We start from the raw sequence: 21,833 nt of genomic DNA, 5'->3' as shown, positions 1-21,833 counted from the left end.
TACACATCCATACACTCATCCAACTGTTAGACAAAGATGAGGATGGTGACTTGACGGAGAGATTTTTGAGTGGATGAAATGAATTGTTGAAGTGATGAAAGGGATAGTGCGTGTGAAGGGGGGCAAGGAACGCAGTAGCGGGGTGATGATGAGGCTACAAGTGGTGGTGAGAGGGACTGTACCCCGATACTAAGTGGGTGGGTGGTGGTGACGAGCGTTAAGTGGCGGGGAGAGTATTGGCTGTGTAGTGTGGTGAAGGTAAATTGTGTGGTAATGGGAAGAACTGGTCGGTTGGTCAGGAAGATTGTGCTGAGTGGCGTTGATGGAGGGAACTGTGAGGAAAATAAAGATGGAAGAGGAGGGCGATGAAGATGTTGCTGACAGTCACTGCGGCTTGTAATTCATGTGTACGACCGGGAAGAAACACGTATGAAACTCGCGTCAAAATATAAACGTGTGAACAGCGTGATAATGGTCGTTCATTATAATCGTGTGAACAGCATGAAAATGGTCGATGAACGAATTAATATATTCAAAACAATACATCTATAGAGAAACCCGGGAAAAATGTCTTGGAAACTTTTACTTACAACTAAGAATTCAGGAGTTTTATCCGGGAAACGCGAGGAAATTACAGAGGATGTGAAGCAAATTAAGAACTGCGTACAAGGACTAAAATAATACAATGGTACGTTTGATAGAAAAATGGTACTTAAAGCCAATAAGTGTGTGTGTGTGTGTGTGTGTGTGTGTGTGTGTGTGTGTGTGTGTGTGTGTGTGTGTGTGTGTGTAGGAGTTTGCGCTTGCGCTTGCATCTGCGCGCATGCATGACTACTCCCTTTTAAAAGAAATAACCAAATCAAAAGTATATCTTTTTAAATGGATGTACATTTAGTTATTAGAATTATAATTTAGCGCTCATTAATCTATTATGTCATCATGCTGTATTTCGACACCGGTCACTCCTTTAGTAAAGATTTCAATTCGCAATTTGAATTTATCTTGTTACATACACTGATCGCTAATTCAATCGGTAATATTCGCAGTGTTTTACCACAAAATTAGAGCTTCAGATTATGTTAAACTTAATGCTGTTATATACACTTTATGTTTTACTCATTTTCAGCTGTAAAACAATGCATTCTTCCTTTCCTCAGTCAGAGACATTGTTACTCGAACAAAATTATATACTTGGCATTGTCCTGCCACGCAAACAATAGCGAATGACGGATTTCTATTTCCTTCAACAAACTCGTGCTCTTTCTTCTCCATTTTCATTCCCTGTTTCCTTTCGTCGTGTTCGCGGCTCCCTCGTTCATGTCAGCCCGGACCCTTTCTTCACTTCTTCCCTTCCTGGCTGCCTTTCTCCCCTTCCTGCCCTTCCCGCGCGGCGCCCCGGGGTGAGGGAAGGTCCCCTCATTCCTGGCCTCCACTTCCGACGCGGTGAATCTATCCCTCATTAGGAACTAACAAGTGGGAAATAAACGAGAAGAAGGATGAGAGAGAGAGAGAGAGAGAGAGAGAGAGAGAGAGAGAGAGAGAGAGAGAGAGAGAGAGAGAGAGAGAGAGAGAGAGAGAGAGAGAGAGAGAGAGAGAGAGAGAGAGAGAGAGAGAGAGAGAGAGAGAGAGCGAGAGAGAGAGAGAGAGAGAGAGAGAGAGAGAGAGAGAGAGAGAGAGAGAGAGAGAGAGAGGGGAAAGGAGGGGAAAGGAGGGAAAAAACCCCACCTCAGTTTGTTTCGCCTAATAGCCACGATCGGCTGATGCCCCCCACCCCCCTAAAAAAAAAAGAATCAGCTTGTTTTTTATCATCATCCATAGTTTCACAGTTCATCCACCATCACCTTCATTTTTTCTTTTAAACGTATCCCACCCCTATGTACAATCACAACCACCACCACTATCAAATTCATTCAACCCTACATCATCTCCTATCCACATTACCACAACCACCATCATCATCAGAGCAACCATTATTATCTTAACCATTTCCACCTTATCTATTCACCACAATAGATTACCATTTCCACTAGTACTCCTCCTACTCCTCCTTCTCTTCCTCCTCCTACTACTACTTTTACTACTACTACTACAATCACTACCACCACCACAAGAATGACCAACAGCCTCTCTTGCACACTCCTCTCTTCACATCTCCACCAATATCAGCACAAACAACACCCACGTTATCAACACCCCGGCCACAACACTTACAACAACACCCCAAGGCAGCTAAAAGGTCCATGGGCAGCCCACCATTCCCGTCCCACCCTTTGAACAATATAGAGTCGGGTGCGCGCTAACAGCTCGAGTTAATTTGGTCAAGGGAGAGTGTCAGGGACCATTCTAACACTGTGGCTGTCACATTTTGGGCGTGGCTGACGGACTGGGTGACGGGAAGGGAGGGGGAGGGGGAAGAGGAGGGAGATCAGAGGGAGGAGGAGACTGCTATTTTAGGGGAAAAAAGAGGGAGAGGAAGGAAGGGAGAAGGTAGAGGATGTAAGGGAAGGGGAAGGAAAAGGGAAGGGGAAAGGGTTGGGGAGTCTAATTAGTGAAAAAAAAAGAGGACACGAAGAACACGGGTACACCAAATTTGAGTTAGAATAAAAGGGAAAAATAAACAAAAAATGAAGAGAGAGAGAGAGAGAGAGAGAGAGAGAGAGAGAGAGACTGTGCTGCCTCGACCACACAAAGCTGATGAAAAGACAAAGACAAAAGGGTTGGAGGGAAAACCGTCGCTATGGGAGGGCGTGAATATCTCTCTCTCTCTCTCTCTCTCTCTCTCTCTCTCTCTCTCTCGTCACCAAGCACGGCCGTTTCCGAGTCTTTGTCTGAACCATTAAGTAATTCATTTGCACGTCAGAAAAACACGTGATTAATTCAATACTTGCAGGCAAACTTTACAAAAGCAACATCATTGGGGCTTTCATCCCTGTTTAATTTAACATTGGGGCGATAACGGCGAGGGGGCGAGGCGTGTAATGGTCCTTCCCTCCCCTGGGCACTAGGGTCAATATGCAGCGTTATAGCAGGGAGGAGGAGGAGGAGGAGGAGGAGGCGAGAGGTCGGTGTTGGCATTTTATTTTAGAGCCGAGTAACACTGAATGTTTTTATATTCACGGGATGATGTGAGAAAAAGAAGTATACCGATTTTTTTTTCGTTCCTTCATACTTCATAACGCGCAGATTATTTCGGCTGAACTGATGCCTCTCCGCCGCTTCATCATGTTTTAGAAAGAACGCTTCACTCACGCCGGCCAGAAAAATAAAATGAGTGAGCGATAAAACAAATGCTGTGCAAAGCTGCCGATTCACAATGCACGAACGTTTCACTAATGCGTCAATACTCTACCCTCCCCTCCCCTCCCTCCCTTCCCTCCCCAACCCCCCTTTCCCTCTCCCCCCCCCTGCAGTGCCGCCCTCATGCTGTTTTGCTGGTGCTGGCAAGGACAATAAAACTACTCTGTGCTGTCCAATGCTGCAGAAGACAACCCTCCCCCTGTCCTCCCTCTTGCCGTGCTGCCTTCATGCTGTTTCTGCTGTTGCTGGCAAGAAGGACAATACTATTCTATGCCGTCTTGTGTTGCAGCAGAGTATACCCTCCCTTACCCCCCCTCCCCCTCCACCAACCCCTTTCCCTCCCCCCTGCCGTGTTGCCTTGATGCTGTTTCTGCTGCTGCCGGCAAGGAGAACAGTACTTTTCCCGGAACCCTTGGCTGCAAAAGAGAACTCGTTGTCACATGCTCTCTGGCGTGCTCGGGGATGAGGTTTCCGTGTGCGGCGTCGAGTGTGGCGTGTAAGGGCATGACGGAGGGCGGGTATTAAGCCCGCGATGTCCTGGCTGTACGTGCCCTGCAGCAGCCCCGGAGCAGCTCCGCACCCAAAGACAGTAACCGCTGCTAAACATGTGTGATCAGGACGATTTAGCAACCAATGTACGACCGTGAAACCTGACACCATTACGGGACCGCCGACTCCAGCACCCCTCACCCCAACCCCCGAGAGGAGGAAGATGAGGGGGAGAGGGGGGAAGTGGGAGTACGAGGGGGGGGGGTGAAGGGAGGGAGTAGCGGGTAGGAGAAAGAAGGAAGGGGAGCAGGAAGGGTTGTGGCGAGGAAAAACTGTTTGAGTTGTGGGAATGTTTGGCTCGCGAGGCAGAGGTCGAGGAATGGACACGAGGGAGGGGCATGAGAAGGTAGACTGTAAAAAGCAGTAAATTAAACGATAGAAAAAGGGGGGATTAAGAGGGATTTTAATGAGTGTTTAATATGAAAGACATGCAAATATGACATGATTTTAAAGGACATGGGAGTAGAAATGACTGGTGAAACAAAGCACTCAATAAATAAGTAAATTAGTCATGAGATTATTATGTGCCTCAGTGTTATTGTTTTTTTTGTTTTCATTCTTCTATGAGAGAGAGAGAGAGAGAGAGAGAGAGAGAGAGAGAGAGAGAGAGAGAGAGAGAGAGAGAGAGAGAGAGAGAGAGAGAGAGAGAGAGAGAGAGAGAGAGAGAGAGGGAGAAGAGAGGGAGAGAGAGGGAGAGGGTGGGAGGGGATTGAGTACTCAGGGGTTCAAAATGTTGAATTATTGACCCAGATCAGTGGTTCGCCTCGCCTCCGGTTCTCTTTAAATTGGGTTCACGGCGGTGGGCAGGAAAAGGAAGACCCGACGCACATAAGTCTCGCGGTAATTTCTTGTTCTTGCTCCTCGAGAGTTTGCGTTTGACACTGGACTTCCCCTGTCAAGGTCAAACGCGCCATGGACACACACACACACACACACACACACACACACACACACACACACACACACACACACACACACACACACACACACACACACACACACACACACACACACACACACACACACACACACACACACACACACACACACACACACACACACACACGTTTTCCCTTCCTGGATTTACAACTTGCCTCTTGCCATTCATTTTGGATGTTGATGATTTTTTGAGTCCTTGTTATGGACGGATTAGGTCAGAGTCAGAACGTCTCAGTGAAAATAATAAAGGGATGAGAGTCTTGTAAGTTACTGAAATATTCTGTTTTGATTTCGTGAAGTGATAGCTTATTAAACCGGAGCCTGTGCTGAATATATGTTTGCTATGCTGACATTATAAGAATGGTTAAGATTAAGAATGAGTTTGCAAAAGTGAGTAAACTCATCAACATCCGAATGAGAGATTGAAATAGCTTGAAGTTGGAAATAAAAAGACGACAAATCGAAGAAAACACAAACAGAGCTGAAAAAAAAATACAGATACTTCAAAAGGGGAAGAATATAATGAGTCAGCTCGTGTAATTGTGTACTTATTTTACCACAACTCAGTCAGTCAGTCAGTCATTCAATCACTCACACTCACTCACTCACACTCACTCACGGCCCATCTGGTGGATCTTCCCGTCGTCGCCACTTTAATTCCCGCTCAGAGCATTTCGGCAAAGAGTTCCAGATGTGCGGAGGGCCGGCAGCTCCCAGTCCCGGGCCGCGCCGGAGGCCACACCACAAACAAATGCCCCCCACCAAAACAAACTAGCTATATATTCGAGCTAAATAGCGGCCGACGCATCGCTTTAGGCCCGCCAGTTGCGCGCTGACAGTTAAACAATTAGCTCTGAATGGGGATGGTGTTTGGGAGTGAATAGGGGACGCTAAAGTACGAGGGGAGAGAGGGTGAAATAGGAGGAGAAGGGTGACACGGAGAAAGGGAATGGTACGGGAGACCAGAGACAGAGAGTGAGAGGCAGGGAGGGAAGATAGGGAGGAAAGACGGGAGAGAGAGAAAGGGAGAAGAGGGGGAGGAGGAGGAAGAGGAGGTATAGGGGAGGGCGCTGACAGTCCTTGATATAAGAGGGTGAGGTCTCAGATGGCTCATTGCATATTGCATATAGCACAGGCGACATATTGTAGCGAGCCTTGGTAAGCGATCACCGGGAGGGAGGGAGAACAAAGAGGAGGATGAGAGTGCAGAGGAGGAGCGGAACCCAGCGCTGAGACGGAAGGAAGCAAGGAGAGCTAAAGTATATACGGATAAATCGGAGGAAATTAGAGAGAAGGAAGGGAAACAGGACGAAGAGATAATAAAATGAGAGAGGAAAGATGGATGCAAAAACTGTAATAAGAAAGCAAGAGAGGAAGAAGAAGAGAGACCGTGGAGGAAAAGGTAAAACAAAACGATAGGAAAAGAAAGATAAAGGAAGTAATAAGAGACGCCGTGAGAAGGAAGAGCTTAAAACGAGGAGGAAAATCGAGAGAAAGAGGAAACGATTGGTAATATTAGTAATAGAGAAGGATTAAAAACTATTGGGAAAAAAGAGAAAGACGACAGTGGAAGAGGGAGGGAAAGAGGGAAGGGAGAACAGTGTGGGAGGGAGGAAGGGAGGGAATGAGCGGGAGTGTGAGGGGGAGAGCTAGGAGGGAAAAAAAAGGGTGAGTGTGACGGGAGGGGAAGGAGAGTTTAATAAAGTATGAGTGACTGTGAGGGACCCGAGAGAAATGGAAACATGGCGGGTGGTTAAACGCTGAGAGATAACAATGATAATACAAATGCTACTAATAATGATAATAGTAATAAGAAGAGTGCAATCCTTATACGATGCTTGCAAGGTTAACCAGTCTACATACGCTGAGACGGAGGAGGAGGAGGAGGAGGAGGAGGAGGAGGAGGAAGAGGAGGAGAGCAAGAACAATATGAAACGAAGGAAACTAAACGAAAGGAAATTAGAGTTGGAAAAAAAAGAGGAAATAGAAGTAAAAAAAAAGAGGAGGAAGAAAGAAAAATTAACGTAAAGAAGGAAATAGAAGAAAAAAAAGAGGAGAAAAAAAGAAAAATTAACGTTGAGAAGGAAATAAGTGTAAAAAGAACAAGAGGAGAAAGAAAAGAGAACTAACGTAGAAGTGAATAGAGGAAGTGAGGAATAAGAAGACGAAGTGTAATGTAAAGAAACAAATGAGACAAAATTATTAGGAAAATTGAATTAGAAAGAGGAAGGAAAGAGCAGAATATATCGAGGAGGAGGAGGAGGAGGAGGAGGAGGAGGATGTCATAGTGGCCAAGGAAGGAAGAAAGATCATGTTGTTTTCTCTCTTTTTCTTCTTCTAGTTACTGTCGTTGATGCTTGTTGTCGAGTTTAGTTCTTGTTGTCTTTATTCTCTATTTCTACCTCCGTTTCTTCTTTTTCTTTTTCTCCTTCTTCTTTTGCTTTTTCCTTTTCTTCTTCTTTTTCTTCGTCTTGTTCCTTTTCTTGCTCATGTTAATTTTCTTTCAAAACATCAAATATATTCTAATTTCAAGTTGGTATCCCTTCTCTAAACATTAATTTCACGCTATACATTCCTTTCTAAACTTTTCTTCTAACATAACTTTTCATCCTTATTTTCCCCTTTGCCAATCATCATCACCTTCCGAGCATTCTGTCTGTCGTTCCATTCCTTTTTTTTTTCCCTTCTGTTTATTTTCCTTTTCTTTTTCTTCCTCGCCAGCGCTCCAGCCTCCCTCCCTCTCTCCTCTCTCTCTCTCTCTCTTTCTCCGCCTCACTCTTTCCTTCCCCTTCTGCCCCTTTCATTATCGACGTCATCAGCTTTCCACCCTCCTCCATTCACCCTCCTCCTCCTCCTCCTCCTCTTCGTCATTTCTATTATCTCCCTTTTCCTTTTTATTTCCATCCTCCCTGACTCCCACAATTGTTCAATAAATTTAAAGTCTCACTGCTTGTCTTTCTTATTTATTGATCTTCATTTTTTCTTCTCTCGATCTTTTATTTTTATTCCTGTTTCTTTTCATTGGTTTTGTTATTTTTTTTATTTTCTTAAGGAAGGGAAGGGTTTGGGATTTCACACTTTACTTTTTTTTGTTATTGTTGTTGTTTTGTCCATCATTTCGGGTGCTTCCTTATAATTTTTTTTCTTTTCTTTGTCTTTCTATTTTTCGTTATATTTCTTCTCTATTTGACTATCATTTGCCTTTTATTTATTTTATCTGGTTCTCTTTTATTCCACCGTCCGAAAATTGTGCATATGAATTTCTTTTTCTTTAACGCAAGCTTTTTCCTTTTTCAAGTATATTCTTCTTTTTCTTTTCCTTCGCTCTGGCCCGCCGCTTTTTTTTTTCCACTGTGCTCTTGTTGCCTTTTCATTCGCTCTTACTTTATTTACTCTTACTCTTGTTTCCTGTTGCATCCACCTTTTTTTCTACCTCACTTTCTTTCTTTTTTCCGTTTTTCTTCAACTTCTCTCGCTGCCGTGCTCTCTCTCTCTCTCTCTCTCTCTCTCTCTCTCTCTCTCTCTCTCTCTCTCTTATCTACCTTAATTCTTTCCATGTCTCCGTGTTCTTGCTTCTCCTATCTCTCTCTCTCTCTCTGTCTCTCTCTCTCTCTCTCTCTCTCTCTCTCTCTCTCTCTCTCTCTCTCTCTCTCTCTCTCTCTCTCTCTCTCTCTCTCTCTTCTCTCTCTCTCTCTCTCTCTCCTAATTGACTAGGTTGTTCTTCCTCCGTTTTGGTTGTCATTTTGTCTCTCCAACGATTTTCTCTCTCTCTCTCTCTCTCTCTTGTCTTTTCTTTCACCAAATTCTTTTCTTTTTCTCCCAAGGTTTTCTTCGTAATTAATTTTCCATCCCTTTCCTCTTTTACTTCATAATTTCCATTCCACCTTTGTCTTGCTATTTTATTTTCGCTTATTATCATCATGCTGCTGCTGCTGTTGTTATTGTTGTTGTTGTTGTTGTTGTCATTGTTGATTTTGTTGAGGGTAGTGGTGGAGGTGTTGATGGTGGTGATGTTGGTGGTTTTAGTGGTGATGGAAGTGCTCCTGCTGCTGCCATTTCTTCTTTTTTTTCTTTTTTTTTCTATCGTCTCCTTTTTCCCCTCCTTCATCTTCTCCTTTCTCCTTTTTTTTTTTTGTATCTTCTTAAAGTTTCTCGTATTCCTTGTCTTTGTGTCCCTTCTCTGTGTTTCCTCCACATCCTCTTTCTCCGCTTCCCTCTCCTCCCTGTCTCGCCGTGGCCGCAGCTGTCGCCTCACCAAACACCCAACTTTAGGGGAACAGCGGGTGACAGGCGGAGTTTAGCACCGCAGCAGATATCTCTACTCCCCAAGTTTAGAGTTCGCTCGGGAACGGAATAAAAAGTTCTCTCGACTGGAAAGAATGAGAAGAAAAAGGAGAGGAAAAAATATATACAAAACAAGAGTTCGGAGGGAAGAATTTCCTCTTTGGTGAAAACAATGTTTTATATATATATATATATATATATATATATATATATATATATATATATATATATATATATATATATATATATATATATATATATATATATATATATATATATATATATATATATATACACACACACACACACACACACACACACACACACACACACACAGACAGAGCTCAGTGCAACATTGTGTCAGATCTTGTTTGTCTGTTAATTAATAAAGGCGCCGCGGGCTGTATCTCGGAATGATGGACATAAAGACGCTTCTATGCAAAGCCTTGTCCCATATTATGCATCTCGTTACTCAATTTGCATAATAAAAAGCTGCCAACGAGCGGGAGGCCGGGGCAGGGCGAGGGAAGGGAGGGGTAGGGGTGAGGTAGGGAGTAATTAGCATAACAAAAGATGGTGCACTAATAACTCTCACCAGCTGACCGGCCGGGGCGGGGCGGGGCGAGGTGGGGCAGAGGTGGGGAGGGGTGGGGTGGGGGACAGAGGGCGGCCAGCTGACTCCCTCCCCCTCACACACCGCTTCACTCGTTACACTCAGGATATTCGCAACAAGTTTATTCGCCTTTTGTTTCTGACTATGGGGATTATGCCGGGCCTGTGGGGGGGGGGGAGACTGAGGGAAAGGGTGGACCGGGAAGGGCAAGGGAAGGAAGCGGCTTGTTGGAGGGCAGAGGGGGGTGAGGGGGGGCGGTTGTGACGGGGCTAATGGTGATGTGGCGTGGCGTGACGGGGCAACACGGCGACATTAACACCGGATGCCTCGTGGCGGAGTGGCTGTGTAATTATTTTGGATTTACGGGGTGATGTAGGAGGTCCGCAGCACTATTACTTCATCTTTTCTCCCTGACATCACATCACATCGCGGACATCACACTTTCCTCCCTGACAGGACATCGCATCACGGACATCACATACATCACACATCACCTCACGTCACACTTTTACCTCTGACGCCAATTTTATCTCTTCTGCCTGACATCACATCACATCACATTCCTCCCTCTGACATCACATCACGCTGCCTATAACCCTTACCAATGTCCTGTTATCCTATTACTTTTTTGGAACGGTTTTGGTTGTGGTTTAAAAATACGTAAACTCAAAAAAAGATGTTTCGATGTTTTGAATGAACGACTAAAGCGTTTTCTGTGTTTCCAAAAGGGGATACTTCGTTACATTGTCCGATGGGATATAATTAGTACTACACAGAGGGCTCGGTTGTTCCCAGCGGCGGCGGCGGCGGTAGAGTCAAGGTATAGGTGAAGGGTGGTCAGGCCGCCGCCGTTACTGTTAAAGATATAATACACTCCGCCGACAAACAAGCGGAAACAACGCAGCAACACAGAGGGTCACCATGGCTACTCTCAGGGGCGAGGACAAACACACAAAAAAAGAAACAAGAAAAAAATACAAACAGGTTTTCTCACTAACACTGGAAACAAACCTAACACGCCGAGTCCAACCCCTCTCATAATGACAATAATGACGGACTACCCGACCGGCCCACCTCCTTACCTGCCTACCCACTTACCCATACCTACCTACACCTCTGACTACACTCCCCCCCTTTCCCTCCTCCCCACTCTCCCAATATCCCTTTACATACCTATCCTTTCCCTCGCCCTTTCTTTCTTCCTCCTTCCCTTTCCTTCCGTCTTTTCTTCCTCCCTTCAGCCATGTAGTGGGTCGCGGGAACAGTCCTCTCGCGTCCCTCTTTCCTCCGGTGCTCATTGTTGTTGATGGTGTACATTACCTCCCCGCTGTTACCTGTCATCGCCCGACTCACCTGGCTGTCACGGGGTGTTACCTGGCTAGCCGCTCACCCCCTCGCCGCAGGAGGTCCCTCTTGCCCCATCAATAGAACAGTAATTTAGGCTCCTTTTACTATTCATAATCCTGTCTCATTAGTCTTTACCGCGAGAGTGAGGGCAATTTGCACCTAATTCCTCCGTCAATATCACCGCGGGAGCCTCACGCAGACCTACGATGCCTGCCTCACCTGCCTCACCTCTCCCTGACCTCCTCTTTGCATTCCTCCTCCTCCTCGCTTCAAAATGATAAGATGATAAGATGATAAATGATGATGATGATGATGATGATGAGGATGATGATGATGAGGAGGAGAAGGAGGAGGAGGAAGATCATAATCATCATCAGCAATAGCAGCAGAAATAAGTGGTGAAGAAATAGTAAGATGAAAATTAACACAAAATGACTAAGTAAAAATGCGCGGTAAAGGTGGTGGCGAAATAATGATTAACCAACCAGAGTCATTTCGAGACAGACGTGACGTGACTGTGAAAGAAACAGGTGGAAAAATGTGAACCGAAAATGTGTGTAAAGACCAGCGCTGGGCACTTCCGCTAATTAGTCCGCAAATCTGCAAATCCGCAATAGCAGAAGCTCCATTTCATTTGGGGATTTGCGTTTGTGACAAAAAGGTCGCTAATTTGCGGATTAGCGTTAAAACAAAAATTGTAACTTTGAATGCATAGCTACAGCATTACATCGTAAACAGTGTGAAAAGAGTTTCGAGAGCTATTGGGAATATAACTTTTGTTTGCGGTTTGCGTGTGCGTTGTCAAGCTTTGTGGCGGAAGACTGCAAATATTGTGTAGCTATTTGCGATAGCGGATTTGGGATTGCGTTAAACTATATCTCGAAATTTGCAGAATAGCGATTGCGAAAGTTATGGCATAAGTTAGCGGATTTGTGATAGCGGAAGTTCAAATTCATTAGCGATGCCCAGCTCTGGTAAAGACTAAAAGAAAAAAGATCGATATATTTTTTTTCTGGGCGAGTGAAAGCCAGTGGAAGTACGGCCTTGAGCAACTAACGGACGGACGGACGGACGGACAGACGATGATTAAGTACAGTGTGTGTGTGTGTGTGTGTGTGTGTGTGTGTGTGTGGTGTCGCTATCAGAGTGTATCGCCTCTCTCCCCTCATCTGCTTCAACACCTGTCACATTTTAATAGCCTTTTACTACCTGTGGGATCTGGTTAATTCCTGACCCCGCTTACCCGAATCCCTCTCTCGTATTCAACGCGAACTGCGGCATCATGAGACTTACTGGACGTTTCCTTGGGCAGTGAGGGGGCGACGTACCCTGGGGGGGAACAAGGGGACGGGGGAGTGAGGGGAAAGCATGTAGGGAGGGAGGGAGAAGGGGAGTGAGGTGAGGGTAAAAGAGGAAGGAAGCGGCGGATGTCCTGGACTGATAAAGCAGAACTAAGCGACGGTTTCCCTGGTTTTGTCCACAGCGAAACAATTCTGATTATCTTTATGACTCCGCGATACATGGATAACGCATTTGCGGCTCTTCCTCCTCCTCCTCCTCCTCCTCCTCCTCCTCCTCCTCCTCCGCCCGTCGTGCCTTACCCCTTTTCTCTCAGACATTCCTTCCCTTCGTCTTTCCGCGCTGCTGCTGCCGGAGAGGGAAGCCGAAGCGGACATCTGCTTACGGATAACATAGGACACTAATATCCCTAAATAATGGTATCGGAAGTTCGCTCCTTCTTGCCTCACTTCCTACGATAAAACAAAAGAAATTAAGGGGTGAGAGAGAGTGAGAGAGAGAGGAAAATGCCATTACCTTCCCCGATTATTACCGACATCCTTAGCGACTCACACGACTTGGATGGAGGCGGCGGTGGCGGTGGTCTCTGTGGATGTATAGCGACAGCAGCGGCGGAGGCAGAAACGGCGGCGGCGGCGACGGAGGCGAGCTTATTCTCTCTATGTAAACAAGTGTGGATGGAGGACTGAATACCAAGAAGCCTCTCTGCGGGGCGCCGATAGAGGATCCGGTAGTGTTTATAAACGATCCGACTCCATTGAGAGATGTATTGTTTCTCCGGGACCTAATATCGCTTGTATAGACACAGGGGCCTTATGTAGAGAGTCGAGCGACCAGGGGGATCTCTCTCTCTCTCTCTCTCTCTCTCTCTCTCTCTCTCTCTCTCTCTCTCTCTCTCTCTCTCTCTCTCTCTCTCTCTCTCTCTCTCTCTCTCTCTCTCTCTCTGTGTCTGTCTCCCTGTTCTTGCGCTATCGACCAGCTGTAAATCATTTATTTTATGGCCGTCCACATCCCTTTCATAATAGATTGCATTCGTCATTTCCTTTAACGGCAAAAATGTAGTCTTTTTTATATCCTACCTCTTTTTTTTTTTTTACGTTCGCATCCCTCACTGCCAAAACAATACTGCCAATACTGTTCCAATAAAAATAAAAAAATACCCGCGCACACACTAAATATATACGCTGTCGCAGACCTAATGTGTGTAATTTCCAAAGAGGGTGAGTAATGAATAGCACCTCCATAATTAGACACCCGAGTAAGGATTATTGAACGCCTGAAATATATCACGTGATCAAGGAGCGGCAGGTAAACGTGAGCTCATTATAACCCGGCCTGCCCAAGCGATATAGCACCAGCATGTCGTAACACTTCTTTGCTAAGGAGGAGAGGCAGAGGGAGGGGGAGAAGGACTAATGCTGGAGGGAGATGGGGAGGCAGAAGGAGGGTGGGAGGGACTAATATTGGAGGAAGAAGCAGAGGCAGAGGAAGAGTGGGAGGGACTAGTGTTGGAGAGAGGAAAGACAGAGAGAGTATGAGAGGGGTTAGTGTTGGAGGGAGGAAGAGAGGAAGAGGAGTTATAGGGAGGGAAGGACAAGCACTGGAAAGAGGAGAGGCAGAGGGAGGGTGAGAGAGACGGAGAGAAGTGAGGCGAGGGAGAAAGAAAACGCTTGACACATATATACAATCAGAGAGAAAACAATAAGCACTCGGACGCCAATGCCATCCATTAGGCCGCATTAATGGCGGTCCACTATTAGCATGCTATCGACGAGGCGGATCAGCACAGGTGGGAGGCGTGTCGCAGGAGGCCAGGTGAGGCAGCTGCGGCAGGTGGATGGATGACGGACAGGTAAACACAGAAAGAGAAAGATAGACAAGAATATTCACGAACACACACAAATACATACACAATAACATACATACATACATACATGCATATAGACAGAAGGGAAGAGAGAAAAGCAAGAAGCAGGATACCTCAACACCCTCCTTGTATTAATTCTTCCCCACCGTCATCCCTGACACCCCCCTTCCACATCCTCCTCCTCCAATCCCTGTCCCCTAATAACTAAATCCCAGGTAACTGATCCTCGTCATCAATTCAGGGAACTCAAATACAACAGATAAAATCCTTCTTAATATTCCCTCCGTCTTTGCTTCTCTCGACACGTTAATGCATTCCTCGCAGACTTATTCCCTCCTCCTTCTCCTCCTCCTCCTCCTATATTATAACCATTATTAATATCATTCATTTTTTTTCTATCCAGCTTCTTCCTTTCCCCCATCGCCGCCACCGCCTCCGCCGACTCTGCCAAGCTTCCCTCCCTCCCTTCCTCACTCTCTCTCCCTCTCCTCTCTCTCTCCCTTCCTCCTCCCCTCCCTCCAGTGTAACAGATCGCAGACACTAATTAAAATAGCGAGGGAATGCAGCGGGCGTGATGTCTTAGTAGTGATGGTGGTGGTGGTGGTGGTGAAGGTGGAGGGAGAAGTGGTGGAAGTAATGGCGGAAGAGGTAATTTTTGGAATGGTGGAGTATATTGGTAAGAAAAAAAATAAAGGATTGTATGGAAGTGGAAGAGTGGAGTGGTTGCTGTGGTAGTGTGGGATGGGAAGGAAAGGAGCATTGGACATTTAGAAGAGGAAAAAGATTTAGAGAAGGGGAGGAATTGGTTATGGCAACGTGAAAAATAAAAATAAGAGAAAGACGGAAGGGTTGAAACGCAATAGTAAATGAGAAAATGAAAAGTGGAGAAAGAAGAGGAATGTAAAATGGAAGGCAAGAACAGGTGAGAGAGCGGAGAGAAGAAGGAAGTGGGAGAAGAATCGACATCTGCTTCAAACAACAACAAAAAAAGAGGAAAAAAAGTAAAACAGGAACGTAAATTACTCACGAAGATAAAAACAGGGTCGAGACAAGTACAGCATTATTATCAACACTAAAAAAATTAAATACGTATACAAAAAAGAGGACAGCTTTGATATATAAAAGAACTACATAAAAAGATATAAAAAGTAAGCACACACACACACACACACACACACACACACACACACACACACACACACACACACACTTAATAACACACATTCAAGGTGTTAAACAAGGTCCCGCTGTGCTGCCAGGTGACTCGAAGGCGAGGGAGAATAAAATTATATATATACACACGCAAAAAAAAACGAAGCTATACTTATCACTTACGTACAAAATATGAAGGATTAATTAGTACTTAGGAGGATATCGTGTAATAAGTTAATTAGCTGATAATGACACCCAGCAGCTGTGCGGAAGGACGCTAAGAGACAGAGATAGAGAAGGGGAGGTAGAGAAGGAAGACGAGACGGAGAAGAGGATGCTGGTGAGGAAGAAGTGGAGGGAAAGGAGAGAAGGGGAGCAAAAAGAACGTGAAGAAGGGAGGGAGGAAGACAGAAAGGGGGATAAGGGAGGGAATGGAGAGAAAAAGGGAGGAGGGGAGGAAGGAGAGAGGGCAAGAGAGACGGAGAAAAGAAACGGAAAGAGAAAGGTGAAGAAAGCGAGACAAAAGAAAGGAAATGAAGGGAGGGGAGGGAGAGGGTGAGTGTGAGGAAGGAAAGAGAAAGAGAGAGAGGAAAGAGAAAAATGGTGGTGAATGGCAAAAAGTAAATAAGCCAAGCTGCTGGATAGATAAGAGAGAGATGTGGACGAGTTGAGAAAACGCAAGAGAGAAAGAGAGAGAGGAGAAGGATGCAGTAGAGGGGAGAGCTAGGGGAAAGGAGAGTAAATGATGGATAGAGAAAAAGGGGGAGAGAGAGAGAGAGAGAGAGAGAGAGAGAGAGAGAGAGAGAGAGAGAGAGAGAGAGAGAGAGAGAGCGAGAGAGAGAGAGAGAGAGAGAGAGAGAGAGAGAGAGAGAGAGAGAGGAGTGATGCAGCACGGATGGTGGCGGAGGTCGGGGAGGAGGAAGAGGAGGAGGAGAGGAGGGAGAGGAGGGGTCAGCTGCTGTGCATGGCGAGAAGACAGGCAGAGAGCGAGGCAGGTGCGGAGAAAATGGCGGAGCGGCGGTGGTGGTGGTGGAGGTGGTGGTGGTGAGGTAGGGGTGAGGCGGGGGACTCGTGGAAGACTGCTGGGGGACTTCTGCGTTGTTGGGGGACTCTTGCTGTATTGGATTAGGAAGGGGGGCCTTGTAGGGGGGGTGGGGTATCTGTCGGGGAGTGTGCTGGTGAGTTTGAGAGAGAGAGAGAGAGAGAGAGAGAGAGAGACATACATATATACAGAGAAACAGACAGACAGACAATCCTCTTACTAAACCCAACCCTATACAACCCCCCCAAGCACCCCAACACCAACCCCTTCACCCCCTTCACCCCAAAACACACACACACACACACACACACACACACACACACACACACACGCACCAATATCTTCCTCTCCATGAAACCTCGAGCGAATTTTTGACAATTAAGACTTCCCTCGCGTCCGCTCGCCTTCTTTCACCTTAAAACCTGGAGAGAGAAAGAGGGACAGGAGGAGGAGGAGAGGGAGGGAAAAGGGGAGAGGAGAGGGAGAGGAAGGGGGAGAGGAGGGAGAAGAAATGGGAAGGGGATAGGAGGGAAAGGGAGAAGTGGGAGTAGGAAAGGAAAGAGGTGAGGGAGGGAAGGGGAGAGAAGAGAGTGGGAAGGGAAGAGGAGAGAAAGAGGGGAGGGGGAGAAGGGAAAGGAGAGAAAAGGTGAAAGGAGAGAGAGGAAAGGGGAGAGGAGGAGAGAGTAACACATTTTATATTAATTCAGAAGAAACACTTTATTCTGGAAGGGGTGGAGGCAAGTGGAGGTTAGGAAAGAGAAGGATGAGACTGAGGAGGAGGAGGGAGAGGAAGGGGGGGGATGGGTCAAGAAGCTGAATGAAGCGTTTTTTCTCTCCCTTTCCTGGTCATCGGTCAAAGGGCGGGGCGGGACAAGGGGCAGCAATAAGCGCCTCAAGAGGACTGGATCTCTTAATAATGGACTCGAAACAGTGGGATTTTTTAACCTTCCTTGTTTGCCTTATCGAGTCACGTCCATTGTTCTCTCTCTCTCTCTCTCTCTCTCTCTCTCTCTCTCTCTCTCTCTCTCTCTCTCTCTCTCTCTCTCTCTCTCTCTCTCTCTCTCTCTCTCTCTCTCTCTCTCTCTCTCTCTCTCTCTCTCTCTCTTATTTTTTTCCCTCCTGATGATACAATTATTTGTGGCCATCAGTGGAATGAGATGACAAGAGAACAGAACGGGCAGGCTTTTTTTTGTTTTTATTTGTCCCTACCTTCTAATCTATACTTTCTGGCTCTTCTTTCTTTTCTTAATCTTTATTCGTTTCTATCCTTTCTCCTCTTGGGCGAGTTCCTTATTTATTTAGGTACTCTACCATTTACTATTTCCTTTCTCTGTTTCTTTCCTTAATATTCTTCGTCCGATATACTTTTCCTCTTGCTTCAACAGTTTTTCGTGTATATGCAGTTCCTTTCACTCTTTTTTAACTCTTTTCCTACTCTTTCTAATCGTTGTTTCTCATTCTTTTGCCTTCGTTAAATACCTAATGCTAAGTCCTTCATGGCCTCTTGCAGACTCCTTACGTTCTTATGTTCTTATGTTCATTCTAGAATTTAAGGCAGGGGATGAATGACTTTCTTTTCTTCTCTTTTCTCAGCTCTTACTCCTCTTCAGCATTTCAGTAAGTAAGGGATGAATGTGAGGAAGGAGAGAGTGATGGAAAGAAGAAGAAATGTTTTACTCCGATACGATTCTATCCCACGTCTTCTACTTTCCTTCCAGGACTCCGGGTATGGAATGGAGGACTCTTTCTTTACTTCGCCTTTCTCAGCTCCTGTTCCTCTGTACTACATGCATTTCATCCGCTTATATGATTCTGACATATCTTTTCTTTCTGCCTTCCAGAGCTCCGGGTATGGCATGAAGGACGGAAGTGCCGCTGACGTCTCCACCATGTACGGGAGTGGCCTTGGGGCCTCTCCTGCCGGCTACTACCCCTACGACCCCACCTTCGCCGCCTACGGGTGAGTAAGAACAGTGCCACGTTGACGGGAAAACATAAACACACACCAATGAAAAACAAATGAAAGAGATAAGTCAGTCCCGAAGTTGCCGGTGTTTATAGAGAAGCTGTAATGGTGAAAACAACAAAACACTCCAACGAAAAACAATTATAAAAGCTAAGTCAGCCCCGAAATTAGCAGCGTTTAGAGAGAAGTTGTAATGGTGAAAACAAAAGAATACAGCAAAACACAGTGGTATATATATATGACGAAATAAACAGTAACGGAAAACAAAAGCAGCAGAGGTAGCGGGAAAGGTATACCGCTGGAGGATAAGCGAGCATTCGGTGAAATAAAGTACGGGCAAAAGTGCAGCAAAAGTGGAAGGATGTGATTATGGGGCTGTGTACTGCGGATTTTTTGTCTCAGCGCCGCACACCTGTACTGCACGTGACGCCAGGGAGCCAACACCTGTCTTTTGTACCGACTTTCACACACACACACACACACACACACACACACACACACACACACACACACACACACACACACACACACACACACACACACACACACACACACACACACACACACACACACACACACACACACACACACACACACACACATGGTACCCGATCCAATAACAAACAGGTGCGCAGTAAGAAAATCATATATACTTGCACTTGATGAACGATATGAAATTGTTATTACCTCTCTCTCTCTCTCTCTCTCTCTCTCTCTCTCTCTCTCTCTCTCTCTCTCTCTCTCTCTCTCTCTCTCTCTCTCACGCATAAGTACACCTTGTACTTTGCATTAATTTTTCCTCCGTCAATGTTTTTATTGATATATTTCCATCTTCTTCCCACTTATTTTCGTATCCATCTTTCGCCTAATCAGTCTTACTTTTCCTCCTACTCCTCCTTCTCCTCCATCTAACCCTTGACGTCCTTAGAGAAATCATTCCAGGCGAGGAGGCTGCACCTTCTGAGGGACCGGAAGGAGGAGGAGGAGGAGGAGGAGGAGGAGGGAGGCATGCTTTGTGAGACAGCCCACCAACCCGCTCCTCTAATTTGGTTTACCAGGAAAACTGTGACGAATAGGAGTCGGTACAGAGCTTCGTCAATGATGCAACTCAGCCTGGCTCGGGATTCTCGGGCGGACGGGAAAGTGGTCCTTGCGTCTTGGCGATACTTAAGGGTCATGTCTGAGTGAGGCGAAGGTGGGCGGGGGAGCCATATGTCACACGTGTCTCAAGGAGGAATATTCCGGGGCGCTTCTGACTCATCAAAGATTCCAGGTGAATATCCCAAGAGGTCCCCGAGGCCAGGTGAGCGCCCCGAGCCCGCTCCTTTCACGTGCACGCCAATTAAGGAGTTCTGGTTCTCTTCTGGTTACCTAATTTAATCAGGGAGTTTCTTGTCTTTATTAAATTTATGGCGGCATCGCGGAGCAGAGATTTTAAGAAGAATTGTATGAATCCGGTGAGTTAGGGAGCGAGTTTCTCTTAGTGGCAGCAAGAAAGTCGTATTATGTATTCAAAAGGTCGTCGTCTTCATCGTTCATAAAAATGTAATATGGAAGGTAAAAAGGTGGAACTGAAGAAATATTTTAGGATACATATGAGACTTATTCAAAACCAAAAATAAATACTCACTAATAAAAGTAAAGAAAAAACTGCAACAGCCGTATGCCATGATCACTTTTACTGGAAACTACATAATGTCAAACGCAAAGAAGCTAAAATATATCTATCTAATGGAAACGCGCCATGTCTGGCTTCTACCAACTGGACGCTAAATATATCGTGTCATAAATTATCTAACTTGTCACTGAACATTTTCGCTATTGAAGGTTTCGTGTGTTATCGTCCTTCGCTGTGTACCTCATTTTCTACCTTTCGTTCCATTATACTAAGTGGCCATACTTTAAATTTCGAGCAGGATATGTATGTATTTGCTCCGTAACTGCAGCCATACGCAAAATTCACGTACTATATTAACCTTTACGCAGGGACGGTGCCATGACCTAATGCAGCAGTTACAGCGTTTTCTTTAAGAGCGTGTCGTGCAACCACTACACCGGCACACAAGATGCTCCGCGCGACAACAACAGAATTTATACCCGGCCCCTTGATATAAACCGTAGTGTCCCCTGATATAACCCGCGCGAATCAATGGCTCAATAATATAGTTGCTGGCAGTCCGATGTGAGCCGAAAGAAATCCACAGTAAAGAGCAGTGAGTCTTTAGTGTCCTCCTCCGCTGTTGTGTGAGCAGGTACGTTGAATAAAAAGCAAGGTAAGGACAGGTGTGCAAGGCGGAGTGGAGGTAAAGGCGTAGGAATGAGTAGGAAGAGCAATGGAAGAGCAGGAGAAAATAGCAAGCGGTGGGAGGTAGACGTGGGAATGAAAGCAAAGGGGAACAAAGCGTCAGGCAGTAAAGGAAAGAAGAAAGAAACACTGTGGCGAAGGAGTGAGAGCGGGGAATGTAAGGGAAATAGCAAAGTGGGATCAAGGGAGACCAAAAAACAAAAGGGACAACCAAAAAAAAAAAAAAAAAAAAAATGGAAGAAATAGAAAAAAAAGTATAAGAATGCGTAGTTTGTTTAAAAGCAAGTGGACAAATAATTCATACTGTCCATCATCTATTTTATTCAATGCTGCCATCAATGCTAAAATTATCACGGTCACAATCACAACCCTAGCCATCACCATCATCACCACCACAACCGCTCCCATCATCACCTCAACCACCACCACCATTACCACCACGACACACACATTGCCACGCCCACTAAAACCATCATCACCACCATCAAAACCACAATCATCCCAATCATCACCACCACCATTACCGCCACAACACAGCCATTGCCACGCCCACTAACACCACTATCACCACCATCACCAAATCCAGCCCACGCCTCCGCCGGGAAAAGAGGCTTACTCCAAAGGTCAGCCCGCCGGCCAGCCTCAGCGGGGTAAATCCTGCATGCCGCCGCTACCTGCCCGCCGCCCTCAGGAAACCATACCGAGGAGACGACAGCCCGTGACGACGCTTAGCTCAGCCTCGCGCCTCGCACTCTTAGGCAACATCAGTTCGAATCCTGCTCTGCCCGTTTTTTTCCATCAATTTTTTTTTCCCTTGCAGTAAAAGCAGACAGTGACCAATGACTAGTAACAGAAGTAGTAAGATAAGTAAGGCAGCCACAAATAGATCAAAAGAAGATAAGAAATTATTACACCTAAAATTTGAATAAATGTAAAGTTTTATTTTTGCTGCAGATGTTTATACTAATTCAAGGGCTTAGTTGCATTATATTTTGTGGGTTCACGTCAAAATGAATATTATGCCGGTATCGACTTAAGCAATATATTTTACATTTATTAATATGAGAGAAAAGGGAACCAACGTCAATGGAAAAAAAGAGGATCAGAAAGTATAGGAAAACAAAGGACAGGAAAAGAATTTGGTTGGAAAAAAATGAAGGGAAAGAAGAAAGA

The 21,833-nt window shown here is 45.6% G+C and overlaps 1 protein-coding gene across 1 annotated transcript in view; it reads left to right on the top strand.

Annotated features, from left to right (window-relative positions):
• The window catches only part of LOC126995601 (homeobox protein caupolican-like), a 149,110-nt gene that overhangs the window by 37,357 nt on the left and 89,920 nt on the right, over positions 1–21,833 (top strand). The window contains exon 3 of the mRNA XM_050855297.1: positions 18,231–18,349. Coding sequence (XP_050711254.1) covers positions 18,231–18,349 — 119 coding nt within the window. The remainder of the gene's footprint in view (positions 1–18,230; positions 18,350–21,833) is intronic.

Source organism: Eriocheir sinensis, chromosome 8, assembly GCF_024679095.1.
Source record: "Eriocheir sinensis breed Jianghai 21 chromosome 8, ASM2467909v1, whole genome shotgun sequence".
Classification (NCBI taxonomy): Eukaryota; Metazoa; Arthropoda; class Malacostraca; order Decapoda; family Varunidae; genus Eriocheir; species Eriocheir sinensis.
Note: the sequence above shows the minus strand (reverse complement) of the source record. Positions and strands in the feature narration are given on the sequence as shown.